The sequence below is a fragment of the Babylonia areolata genome, chromosome 27 (genome assembly GCF_041734735.1).
Source record: "Babylonia areolata isolate BAREFJ2019XMU chromosome 27, ASM4173473v1, whole genome shotgun sequence".
In the NCBI taxonomy this organism is placed as follows: domain Eukaryota; kingdom Metazoa; phylum Mollusca; class Gastropoda; order Neogastropoda; family Buccinidae; genus Babylonia; species Babylonia areolata.
The window spans coordinates 15,063,946-15,078,142 of record NC_134902.1 but is presented as its reverse complement, the minus strand read 5'-3'; the positions used below and the strand labels follow the sequence as shown (position 1 = coordinate 15,078,142).

The following is a 14,197-nucleotide window of genomic DNA, read 5'->3' as shown; positions in this document are numbered from 1 at the left end:
GAGAGAGAGTGTGTGTGTGTGTGTGTGTGTGTGTCTTGTATTGAAGTTGACGGCCAAGACATTTAGCCTACATGAAATCTGTATTTCTCTCCCTTTAGTCGGTGTTGGAAGCAGTGTCTTTTCGGTGGTGTAACTGACTAAGGTTTTGTTGTTGTTGTTTTTACACAGTTCCAACTGTTGTTTTAATATTATCATTCCTTGGAAACTGCAATATGACCTAGGCCTATCCCTCGCGACTAAGGTTATGTGAATATTGTGAGTGAGTAATCACCGATAACTTAATCAAAACTTTTCGTCCCAACTGCGTCAACATTGGTGTAGTTTTGGTGTGCCCCTAAATTTCACACCCTGGCAACCAAGATTGCAGACGACTTGTTGAGCCTGCAGTGCACGGATAAGTTTTGAACGGATAACTGGAACGGATTTTTTTGTTGTTGTGCTGTTTATCAAGCAAGCAAGTTGCAGTTGGAATCGAGGTAAGAATAAGCAGCCGTGTGTCCATATCAAAGATGCCAGGGTGTGTTGTTAATGGTTTGTTTCAGTTTAGATGGTGCGTCAGAAAAAAACAACAACAAAAAAACCCAAAAAAACCACTGAGTAGAAGTCAGACTGTCCATGCTTGCGCGAAAAGCAAGAAATTGTTTTTCAGTAATGATTAGGCTTATTCTGAATGAATAGCTCAGAGCTGCGAGTCAGTGTGGTATAAAATGTCGTGTATAATATAATAATATTGTGTATAGTGTAATTGATGTAAACGGTACCTTTAGTTTAAAAAAAATTAATATATAATTGTTAGTAAAACTATGTTATAGTAGATGGAGGACACCATTTCGGCTCTTGTCTTTTGTCTCATACACTTTTTCTTTCTCGTTCTGTCTATTTCAGTCATGTTTTTGCTTTTGCTTTTTTCTTTGTCTAGACCTTGCACTGTTTCTCTCAACTGATTATTCTTTCTTTCTTTATCTTGTTCTTCCTTCCGTCAAGTTCTTTCTCTCACTTCTTTCAGGCTTTCTTTTTGAGTGTCGAATCATTTCAGTTCATATTTTTGTTCTTTATGTCTTGTCAGTTCTCTCGCTGTCTCTCTGTCTCTGTCTCTGCCTCTCTCTCTCTCTCTCTCTCTTCTTTCTTCTTCTTTCTTTCATTTTTGTCAGTTCTTTCTTTCTTTCGTTCGTATTTTTTTGTTTCGTTGGCTGCGACTTCCACGGTCACTCCTATACGCGAGTTGGTTTTTACGTGTATGACCGTTTTTACCCGCCATACTCCGATTTCGGGGGGTAGTAGGGTGTGTGCCAGATATGTTCTTGTTTCTGTAACCCACTGAGCGCTGTCATGGATTACGGCGTGGCCGAAAATAATGTGCGTATTTGATCTTGTGCATGCGAAAACACACTGACGAAGGGGGAGAAGGGTGTGGGTTTCTGTCCCAAGCAGGTCTGCTTATCTGTTGACCTGGGAGAACGGAAAAATCTCCACCCTTTAGCCACCAGTAACCGTGACCGGGATTCGAACCCGGGACCCTCAAATTGACTGAAGTCCCTCAGTGTTTTAGCCACCCAGGGGGGCTGTTGTCTTTCCTGCTTTACCCTTTCACCGCCAGTTAATTCAGAGTACAAAATTCCCTTTTGGTATAAACACAGAAAAGACAGTGGCTAAGAATAGCTGGGGATTTCCCCCTGGCCCTGCGTTGTATAGAAAATATGGCCTATCCTACCACCGAACATTAAGAGCAGAAGGTTCATGGATAACAGACCAATGAATGGTCACCTTTCAGTGACATGGGTCTTATACCACGCCTGTGCATAAATGCGAGCTTGGCGGTGAAAGGGTTAATTCTGAATTGTTTATCCTTACGTTCTCAGTTCTGGTGCAGTGTGTAATGTAAGGTGGAGGGGGAAACCTGGTGTCATTCAGGAGTCATTGTTCTTTTCCTCTTTTCCTTCACTCGTTCTTTCTTTTGTTCGTACATACTTCATCCTTCCTTTCTTTGTTTCTCCCTCATTTCGCTTTTCTCTCTTTCTTTCCACCCATGCCCTGATGGAGTGTGGTGCAGGTTGGTGGGGAGAGAGGGGTGGGGCTGAGTGGAGGGGATGTGATGTTCATCACTGAGGAAGTACTGTGCAGACGTCACACGGCGTAACGGTGTGTTGGTCTTTACTTCCGGCATTGGCATCTTGCGTTATCTTACATCACTTCCCATTGGATATGACTCGAGCTTTTTCTCTTTCCTCTTTCTCTTTCTTTTCCCCCTGTCTTCTTGTGGAAAATGGAGTAAGCGGTGGTGGATGGAAAGCGTCCAAAAACAAAACAAAACAAAGATCAGAAACCAACAAACAAATAAACAAACAAACAGCTTACGTCAGTGAAGTATAAACGCTGCTCGCGTGCGTTCACCTGAATACGGAGTCAGAGGCGGTGGATAGTGGTGGAGGGTTGTCAACGTCAAACGTCTAATTGGAATGGAAGCGCGTGCCGTGGCAAGTGCGTGTGTGTATCTGTGTCTGTGTGTGTGTGCCTGTGTGTGTGTCGTGTGCTTCACAGTGTGTGTGCGCGGCGCGCGCAAGTGTGTGCGTACGCCCGTGCGAATCTCTGTGTGTGTGTGTGTGTTTGCTATCATGCACGCGCGCGTTTCTGCCCTTGTTGAATGACCGAGCCCTAAAAGACATTTGTCTGGTGGGTTCGTCCATGCCGTTGAGGATGAATAATGGGATGGTACATTAATGTTAATGATCATGTACTTGATCTCAATCTTCGTTGAAGTTGAGGATTTTTTTTTACTGTTGGATACACATCAAAGTTCATGATCATGTACTTGATCTCAGTTTTTCAATTTTCGTTAAATGTCAGCATTTTTTTTTTCAAAAGCCGTGAAACGGACATTCCTGGAGGAAAAGAACAACTAGTTACAGCTCCAGAAATTCAGTGTGTGAGTGAGTAGTGGGTCACAGTGAGCCGGTGAGTGTGTGTTTGTGTGTGTGTGTGAGTGTGTTTGTGTGTGTGTGCGTGCGTGCGTGTGTGTATGCATGCGTGTACGGTGTGAGTGTGTGTGTGTGTGTGAGAGAGAGAGAGAGGGGGGTGGGCAGGCAGGCAGACAGAAAGAAAGAGACAGAGACAGAAATGTTTGCATTTGAGCTTTTCTGTGTTTATAAATACTTGACTGTTTTCTGCTTGTAACGAACCCACGTCACAAACAAGTCTTTCAGTCTAGCATGATACCTGCCAAAATCGAAATAGGATATATGGAAAGAAAGCGAGTCATGTTGTTGTCTTGTCAGTAGACTGGCATAACAAAATGTTTATCACTGGTGAAAACAACCGTGTACACTTCCATGGCTTTTGTTTTGTTGGCTTGGCTGGTTGGTTGCTGTTTGGTTTTCGTTCATTTCGTTGTTTTTTTCTTTTATACACACTGAAAATATCCGCCTCCGTTTATTTGGCAGACTGAGACCAGATCACGTCTCTGATAGTTCCTTCTCGAGGCAAAGTTTACCAGCCCCACAAGGCTCCCCACTCACTCCCTCCCTCTCCCGTAGCTCATCCTGTCCTGTCTACCCCTGCATGAAACGCTCTTTTGTGCTGCTCCTTTTAACGCTGATTACATTCACAGCGTTTTGGCAACAGGTATGCGTGATACATCTTTTTTTTCTTTTCTTTTTTTTTTTTTTTTTTTTTTTTTTTTTTTTCTTTTTTTTTTTTTTTTGCGTTCGCAGAAGAAGAAAAAAACAGAGCGAGAGAGGAGACGATTCATATTTGTGTGGAGTGCGTTCGGTGGAGAGTACGCTTATACCCCAAGCAACGACGCTGGGTATGATTGATGTTATGTCGGATTGATGTTAGGTCGGTGTGTGTGTGTGTGTGTGTGTGTGTGTGTTTTGGGCAGGGTGGGGGAGAGGGGTGGAACTCTGATGAAGGAGACGTCAGTTCTGCAAGTATTCCCGTGGTTGGCAGTCATCTTGTTGTTTAGTATTGTATTGGTTTTCGTTCTTGGCACAATGTAGTTATTCCTCTCTGTGTGAAATTCGGGCAGTCCGCTCTTCTTTCACGTGGAGAGAGAGAGAGCACGTCGTCACATCAAGAACGGCACCGAGATGTGTGTTTGTACTTTGGGTGTACAGGCCACTGTGCCTCTGCTGTGTGACCAAAGTCTGTAAGTTTTACTGCAGAATGTGTCAAGTACACGCTTGCTACACATGGGGCCTCTGTTAATTGTGTCCTTCAAAAGGCTAGCGCTCAGATCATCATTTAAAAAAAGTAAATAAATGAATAAATAAATCAACCAGTCTTTAATAAAATCTTCTGGATGGTAGAGATAAAACCTGCCTCGTTTATGATTCGAACGGTACCTGAGATCTGTACGGCCAAGGCAGGCGCGTGAAGTATATCACTCCTCTGTAATTATATCGAACTCATAGTAGCAATAGCAGTAGTAGAAGGTTTAGTAACGACGATAATGACGATGACATTGATATGGTATTCAAGTAGAAAGTATTCACGGTGAGGTTATTACATCAGTGTGGATCTTTACCAAAATGAACATAAGGGAATTAGCCTACGTGCTAACGTAAGTTATCTATTTTTTGTGGCATATTCTGCGGCTGACTACAACAAAACGTATGTAATTTGTTGGCAAGGATTTCCCTGCCGTTGGTCATTGTGTCGGCAAAACTTGCAACCCCATTTAGTTTGAACTATGGACATTGCATAATCATCCTCCTTTTTTTATTCTGTCTGCAGGTAACGTAGCACGGAACTGTGTTTCTTTTGGGATATTCATGGACTGAAGATATTCCTTTGGACAGAGTCAATTTGCTGCTCCGCCATTTTGCTCACATTACCCTACTGAAGAAAAACAACTCGTATTCTTGTGTCCACCAAACTGGTGAAAGAAAATAGACAAAAGCGGTAAGAAAATCCGTGGGGATGTACATTTGTTGAAAGTCTCTCAACAAAGACCTCTACCAAGAACGTCGGAAAACGTGCATCTCCAACAACCGAAGAGACAGCCTCGTCAGACAATTCCTTCAGACATTTAGTTACGTCTTCGCGAGCTGCACGTGCAACTTCGCCACTGTGTTCTGGTAACCAGACTCGGTGTGGCATGGGATACACATGAGAGGAATGTCAGTGGCAAGCCATCAGTTGTGGCCCCAAAGTTGTGTCTGTTTTTCAGGCGCTAACACGCACTGCGTTGTGTAGTAAATACTTTTCGAAGTAGTGTAGTGTGGTACACTGTTGCCTGAAAGCAAATCAAAACAAAAAGTTAAAACCAATAACAGAAACAAACAGAAAATCCACGAAAATATTTGGATGTGTTGCAGATACGATGTATCTTTTGTGACAGTTAGTGTATAGTTTTCTGGAACAGTTTATTACTGTGACGACGCAAGTTTATGCCACTGTGCAAGTTGCCAGTGCGTTTGTCAGCGTGTTCATGGTGAGAGTTTGATGCAACGACTTCTCAAGTGCTTTTCAACTGACTGTGATACCAGCAAGGGCAAGCCAGAGTTTTGTTTGGCGTGACGTTGAATCAAAAGTTCGCTGCTTTGAAGGTGGAGTATTTCGTCTGATTGCGTCATAGACAGCCAGCTTACGACTGAAGCAAACGTCATCATGAAGAGGTGAGAGAACGAGAGAGAGAGAGAGAGAGTTTGTGTGTGTGTGTGTGTGTGTGTGTGTGTGGTATTTTTGTTGCTGTTTGTTCTTCTTCCGTCTTTCATTCTCCTTTGTTATCTTCTTATTTTTGTTTCTCAGTCTGTCAGGCGTTGTCTCATCTTTCTCTCAGCACACACGCCACACGCACGCACACACACACACACACACACACACACACACACACACACACACACACATGCATTCAGTGATACACAATCACAATTTTTATACACTTACACGGACATGCAGACTACACAGGCTACATCCATCCGTCCATATACATACATTCATACATTTGCATTACGAGACTGCAAACTGATAAAATCCTTTTGATTCTTCACTGGTGGCATATTGTACACACTGATGACACAAAGTAAAAAAAAAATAAAAAAAAAAAAAAAAAAGACTGCAGTTTACTGGTGCGCATGATCAACACCCAAAAGACTGAAATGTTAATGACAAAACGACGTGACACAACCCTGAATCTATAGTCAGTTTTGTTTTTAATGATGAAACGGCGGGACGTCAGTGCTAAGGAGCCGCGATACTCCGAGACAGAACGCTAACATACCTGCCAAACCCCCATGATTGTCTGTGACATTGTTTTTATTACTACCTTCCGGATTTCTCATTCTGGAAACGCTCAGCTTTAATTTCTACGAGGTACAAGAAAGAGAATGGTGGAATTACACTTTCTTTCCTCCTGCTGGCTGGGAACCGACTGTTACACTTAGGTTAAGTCATAGTGGTTAATAGAAACACCTACAATTGTGGAAACGAATCATTTTCATTGTCATATTGTCTTTGGAAATATGTAAATAAGAGGACCACGAGAGTTTTGAATCCAAGATATAGAAAGTCCCCTTTATTAGTCTTGTGGTTCTTTGCTTCTTGTATGTCGCCGCTTCCCAGTCACAGAAGAAAAAGCATTGGCATCCATTCCAGTATGACTACGTGTGTAAAAGCTCAAGTTCACAAAACAAAGCAACAGAAATGATGATTTCCACTGACGTTATTTTCGCACTCACTGACAGGTCATTGTCTTTTGGCGTCACACTGTCCAGGTGTGACCGCTAATGTAAGGATGGACTGTAGATAGCATTGTGTTCTCTAAATACACGCTGGTAGTGACGACTGCTGAACGCGGAACCATATATTAAGGTGTGTGTGGGTCAGTGTGTGCTCTCTCTCTCTCTCTCTCTCTCTCTCTCTCTCACACACACACACACACACACATTTTTCACACACACACACACTTTTCACACACACACACACACACACACACACCACTCCCAAACTTCAGATCCAACAGATCCTTTATTTGATCGTTCCTAACATCACGCAACACTTCGATGTCTATCAAGTGATACAACTGATAATCAGGATGAACAAAGTGCAACACTTAGAGAAAAGAGAAGAATAACAAGAAGAAAGTGTGGTGCATAAATCAGCCTTGGAGGTGTGAACGCGAAATTTAAAACGAAAGCATTCTGCTGTTGTTGACTTTTATTGGGAGTTTGCGTGTGTGTGTGTGTGTGTGTGCGCGCGCGCGCGCGTGCGTGTGTGCGTGTGTGTGACAGTCCGCACCCATACGCATGTAGGTACTAAAAAAAACTTCTCAACGGTGAAGCTTGTCTCCCGAAAACTGATTGAAAATATGTGGAACCAAAAATCTAACCCGAGCCAAAGAGAGGCAAAATGTCTGGCAATAGACAAATAAAACAACTGTTGTTCTTTGTAGGTCAAAGGCACACAGCAGTATTTTTGCCCTACAAAGATCAACAGTAACAGCATTTGACTGTTGTTTGAAAGTTAATGAATATACAGTGTAGTTTTGATATCACATTTTACTTTTTTCTTTCTTTTCTCTAAAAAAAGTACACAACATCCAGTCAGATATTGTTATTGTGAATGTGTGTATAAAACCATTCTTTTACAACGCCACACCAGAAAAAACTAAATATCTGTTTCAAACATGTTTCATTACAGATTAGAGTTTCTGCTTCATGTGTTTCTCTGTATACTATCATTGCAAGACCTATTCATTTATACCTTTGAGTTTGTTTTAATCCAAGATTTAAAAAATGAGAGAAAGACTTCAGAGAGAGAGAGAGAGAGTTATTGCAAAACAGTTGACCACAGAATGATAGATTTGAACTGAAATGTTTAACAATAACAGAAAAAGTCTGTTTTGTACGCAAAACCCCACATGAGATGTTCTTTAAAACACGCCGTTAGACTGATTGATTAGACTGATTAGCTGACCCACTGAAATATATATACGCATGCACGCACGCACACACACACACACACACACACACACACACACACACACACACACACACACACACATAGACTGAATAACTGATACCAGGCACGATGATAATCAATCGCACTCCAACTTAATTAAGTTCACGAGGAAGACGAGGAAATTTCGAATCATTCGTGAATCATTTTTCAAGATCGTTTCTCTCTCTCTCTCTCTCACACACACACACACACACACACACACACACACACACACACACACACACACACATACATACATACATACACACAAATAAGTTAAATGTTCAGGGAATAAATAGATATAACGTGTCATACGACATGATAAAAGAATGCAAGCGAAAACACGCAGAAACATTTATTACAAAAAAGATTCTTCCCTTGAATGGATCTGTACATACAAGTCTCCCTCAACGAGTGTATACGAATGTCCGTGTGAATCTTTAAGAGTACTAAAACAAGACTGTCTTGTTTTTATCTAAACATATTTTGCACACGAGGTGTTGTGCTGTCAAGCAAACAGACGTAAGTACTAGAAAAGTTCAGCTGTATAAATTTTCGGTCTTGACGACATGTCTAGGGCTAATAAAACAGCTGGATTTGTTGCTGAACAAATGAAATGCTGGCAATTAAAGTGAGTCCGTTTATGTGACAGTGTGTGTGTGTTCTAACACAGTGTGTTGGGGAGATGGAGGGGGCAGGGGGGGGGGGGGAGATGAAGAGAGAGTTATTTGTAAACTCTTAACTACAATGAACATTACGATAACTTGATAACTTCAGTTAAACTTCGGCAAACCATTCACTTATATTTGGTATCGTGTAAAGCTGATATGTTAAAACAAACAATACACCCACGCCTCCTTCCGTCCATCTCCGAAAAAAAAAAGGGACCCATCACCCTCCCGCCAAATGATAATAACAATAATGATAATAATAATAACGATAATAATAATAAAGCCATATCGTTTTTTTTTGCGATTATATCGACCGTATTTTCGTAGGTTAGAGCGTTCGAACAAACATTTCATCACAAAGCTCCGCAGTTCCATTAAAGTCACTTCGTTAACTAGATAGATAACATAACATTTAAGACTTTTTAGAAACAAACAACATCAACGCCACCAACAAGGACCACCGAAGCAGCAACAGTAACAACCAGAAGAACATTGTCATGACAATGAGGATATTGATGAGGAGGAAGGAGACGGTGATCATGCGGTTAATTATGATGAGGAGGTAGTTCTCCCAGTTAGTTACTCTGGGGAGGGGGGGGGGGGGGGTAAAGTTACCAAGGGAGGAGAGTGCTGGACAGAAGTTTCAAGCCACGTAAACCTGCCTGCTCCACATTGGTAAGTGGAAACATCGTTTTCATTGATCATAAATGGTCTATTATTTATTCACTTGATCTATCTGTTAACTTGGTTATTTTGATTTTATTTCGATGTCAGCGAAGGTCGTGTACATCGTTTGACATTTGTGCTTATTTCTGCAGATCGTTGATACATGATTTATGTTTATTTGGCAGACATTATTTTGTGATTATTTCTGAAGAATCATAATTATGTGCATACATTAGCAATAAACCATTTATACGTTCATATTCAACATCATTTAGCTCTATTTCCGAAATATCACCGGTTATTTTAAAGCATCATGTATGATTATTTCTCAAGCATAATTTATGTATTATTTTTCAAATGTCAATTGCGCTTATTTGTAAAACATGTGTTTATTTATCCAGTATTATTTGCGCTTATTATCAAAGCTTTATTTGGCTGTCTTCTTTTTTTCTTTTTCTTTTTTTTTTCTTTTTTTTTAAATAAGAATTTGTGATTATTCCTTAAAGATTGCGTACGCTTTTTCTCAGTGATTGTTTATGATTATTCCCCAAACATCATTTATGCCCATTTCTCGAAAATCCATTTATGTGTATGACTAAAAAATCATTTATGCGCATTTCTCAAACATCATTTATACATGTTTCCCAAGCATCATTTATGTATACTTCTCAAACATAATTTGTGCTTAGAACAAAATATGATTTTTATTTCCTGACTGCCGAATTCTACAGGAAGGGGAAGTTACTGAAACAGATTCTGTATGAGTTGTATTTCTTTCACTTGTACTTTTCCTCAGACAACACATGTCAGTATTTAGTTCTCAGTCAGTGTCATACCAGAAAGAAACAAAGAGAGGGGAGATATGGGGTAGTTGTTCTTGTCCTTTGATTTGGACAGATGAACTCACAGAGAGACTGCTAGACAGACAGAGGGAGGTGGGGGTGGGGGCCGTGGGTGGGGGGCGGGGTTGAGGGTTGTTGTTGCTGTTGTAGCGTGCTTGGTTCAGTGCTTGGCTGGCGATCCAGTCACGCACCCGGCTGTGCCTTGTCTGTTGGCCTCGCGTCTTATCTCGACTGCCCGAGTCTTCTGCTTATCTCTCTGTCATCTTGTTTGCCCCGGGGTCTTCAGCCACAACCCTCCCCACTGTTCTGTCTGTAACCCTCTTCCAGGAAACCCCTTTCCTTTCCACGAAGCTAATGTACAGGGTTTACAAAAAGTTAAGGACCACTTTGGAACATGGTGAAATGATGCTGAATTTCCGTCCAGTGAATGCAGGTAATGAACATTTTCAAAACCAGAGGTGGTTCCTTGCACACGCACTTTCATGTTTACAATGGAAAACAACAGCCATTATCGGTTATACACCGCTGAATAATACACATTCGGCTGAAACTTCGATACGCTTTCATGCGCGTTCATGGTGTACGCGTGCCTGGAATGAGAGGTCAGTGGGAGATCATAAGCAGTCTGCATAATTTACATCGTCTCTAGTTGTTGTGTTTTTTTTGCTTGTTTGTTTTTGAATTCTTTTAGTTTATTTAAAATTACATTTTATTAAAGTATATCCGATTTTATGAAATGGTCCTTAACTTTTTGTGAAGTCTGTACATTTGAGGTAACGTAAACGTGTACTTCTTTTTCTTTCAGAGCCGTCTTCGATGTGCAGGCATTCATAGACCGGTTAGCCGGTTGAAGGGGATCACATCATACAGGCAAACGGACGTATTTAAAGAAAAAAATATTCGTGTTGTGTCTTTTTCTTGTTGGTCGTTGCACGTTTCATTTGCAGCTGAATCTCCCTCTCTCTCTCTCTCTCTCTCTCTCTCTATATATATATATATATATACATATACATATGTGTGTGTGTGTGTGTGTGCGCGCGCGCGTACATGCGTGCCGCGCGGGTATTTGTTTTGTCGGGGCGGGAATCTTACATCACGGATACTTGGAATAATAACAACAAAACTCAGCATCAGCAAGAACAACAAGAACCAAGTACAACAACTGCTGCCGCTGCTGTTGATGATGATGATGCTAGTAACAACAGTGATGTTTACAAAACCTCTCAGGCATGTACAGCAACTGCTTAGACAGCAAACATGAATACATGGACCGACATAACGTTGCATACACCCTTCATCCCTTTCACACACGTATGCACACACACACACACACACACACACACACACACACACACGGGCAAATTGCCTACATCATAGCATCATATACCACTGTTGACTTTTAGTCATTTGAGGGGAGGAAAAAAAAAGTACGAATGTGAAAAGTTTGATAAAAATGCTGATGGACAGAGAACGGCAGCGTATTCCATCAGGATGAAGTGTAGAAAGAGAAAGTACACTGACAGTTTGATTCTTTCTTCTTTTTTTTTTCTTTTTTTTCAAGAGATGGGTGCTTACTAGAATTGTCTCATGTACACACAGCAGAAAAACAAAACAAAACAAACAAAACATTAATATAAACACTACACCATGATCATGTAGTTACCGACTCTTCAACAGTTTACACAAACAACCATACATTTCAAGCTGTCCTATGCCAAATATATACACTGTACTGTCAAATGTGCTTATCTGTCACAGCATGTCGACCTCACAGACAGATGTACAGTTGTGAAACAAAAACCAGCTTGCAGTAAGATTTATTCGTGTATATTGTGTTCAGTGCACATTTTATAACGGTGCGGATAAAGACTATAAAATTCTTTCTGTAAAAGAACAAAGCAGTTTAGCGAAACAGTCACAGACGCTTTTTTTTTCTTCTAAAATACATGCTGCGATATGAATGTATCGATACATACAGATTTCTCATAAAGAAATGCTGCAGTTTTTGTTAATAGGCAAAAACACATTTCGAAGATATTCACAACACAGACTGAGAAATACTTTAAAAAGAAATACAGTAAGGTTAACATGCATTAACTTTTCTGGGTTTTCTCTCTCTCTCTCATTTATAATTTTTCTTTCTTTTTTTTCTTTTTTCGCGTCGTAAAAACAGGATACAGTTATTCGGCAACGTCGAATTTTTCTCCAAATTCAAACAATGCAACATTTGCTTGTTTTCGTAGGACAGTTCATTATGATATTCCCCTTATCAAGTTCAGACAATCCAGTTCAGCAATCGCCCTCCTGCCCCCTTTCTTCTCAGTTCAGACAGATCATTTTTTCCCATATTTCAAACAGTCCCATAGAACATTAGCTTCTTTTCCTGGTTCCGATAATGTATCTTGTCACTTCAGAATTTCCTATATGATATTGTTTCATAAAAAAAATGCTGGTCGACTGACAAAGAGCTGTTCAAAGAAGAATACAAAAATCTTGTAACACCCAACACATACAAGATCTCCGGAAAGTGCAACTTCAAGTAAAATACTATTGGCAAAAAGATCACCGTAACTTAAATAGTAAACTCGGCCAGTCGTTGGAATCTGACCACACTCTCCCACCTCCAGCTGATTTCGGACACAAGAAAGGAGAATGCACCCAGCTGGGTGACTTACGGATTGCTCCAGCTTTACCTTTACTTCCTTCTGGAAAGTGATGTACTTGTTATATAAGCACCTTATCCCTTGCTTTGTTTTCCTACCTGGGGAAAAGTGATTTTTTGGTTACACAAATGGGTTACTCCGACTTAACAGTTATTACCTTGTGAAAGGTGATTTGTAGTTTACAAGTGGATTTCTCCTGAATCGTAGGGTAAATGATTGCTAGAACTTTCCTAATAAGACAGGGAATACTTCTGCCTTACCGTTCCTACCGTGTGGAAGATGATGTGCACGTTACTCGGGGGAAAACTCTGGTTTACCATAATTCCCTACTTTAACGGAAGACGATTTACATGTTACACATCAAGCACTTACTTTACAAATTCTGCATGTGAACGGGCATTTGAGGAAGGATTCCTGATTTACCATTCCTACCTTTTCGGAATGTAATTTACGGGTTATATAGGGATAGAATGGCGAAGAAGTGAAAGGTAATTAACAGATTTCTTCTATGAAGACTGTTCATTTACGCAATGTCCTCACATCTTTCCTGTGAAAGATTATTTGCAGGTTACGTGGTGTTATATGGGTCACTCCTGCCATACGTATTCATCCTACCTTGTGAAAGTTGAGGAGGCATATGTTGTTCAGTTATTGATGAATGTTAAGTGCTTACTGATTGCAGCGATTGTATCAAAACACTTCACGGCTCTGTTAATAATTAAGACTAAACTAACAGTTTCTCATACATCATTGTTTTCGTGATGTTTCTTCTCAAGTTTATTTTCCTCTCCAATTCTGAAAGACATCAGTGGCTATCACTATCTCAACAGTTTCAGGTCTGGAAAGTTGCATGCTGTCGGTCTCGACTGTCGTTGGTTGATTTCAAATTAAAACCCCTTAACTGCCATAAACGTATCACGTAGTGCATAGTTAAGTGCTTACTGGAAGGCTGAAAATTCACACAGTTCATCTAGAGTGGTATATCTCCAGACCATTTTCTCAGTTTTAGGCTTATTGTTTTGGATAATGTTTTATAACCTGAAACACCAGTTTCTGCTGTTTCCCCCCTTGCACTGAAGGGGTTTTAAGAACTAACTGAGTTTTTAGCGTTGCTTGGGTGTTTGAATCATTTTCATTTATTTTAATGAATGAAGCAAGCATTAATGGTCGCGATAGGGAGGAGTGTTTGGGACAGGGGTGGGTAGGAAGGTGAGTCCTGCAGGCAAGTTTAGATGTGCTTTCATCAATTATGCTATACTGTAATAGGTTTCAACGCCTTCGTCTCTTCTTCAATCAGGTGTGTGCAGGAGCACTTACATGTAATTGTGTGCACATTAATTTGCGTGCGGCATATAACGGCGTTAACGTAACGGCTTTTAGACGCTTATTTCATAAAGCGTATCTCCTTGGGTAAATG

The 14,197-nt window shown here is 40.6% G+C and overlaps 1 protein-coding gene across 2 annotated transcripts in view; it reads left to right on the top strand.

Moving 5' to 3' along the window:
- Positions 1-249: 249 nt before the first annotated feature.
- Positions 250-14,197, top strand: part of LOC143301629 (myosin light chain kinase, smooth muscle-like) — a 181,271-nt gene continuing 167,323 nt past the window's right edge. The window contains exons 1-2 of one of the 2 annotated variants that reach the window (XM_076616050.1): positions 250-476; positions 4,732-5,615. In XM_076616050.1, coding sequence (XP_076472165.1) covers positions 5,608-5,615 — 8 coding nt within the window. In that variant the 5' untranslated portion in view covers positions 250-476; positions 4,732-5,607. Of the gene's footprint in view, positions 477-3,722; positions 3,803-4,731; positions 5,616-14,197 lie in introns of those variants that run through there. The other variant, XM_076616049.1, reaches the window with a different exon arrangement.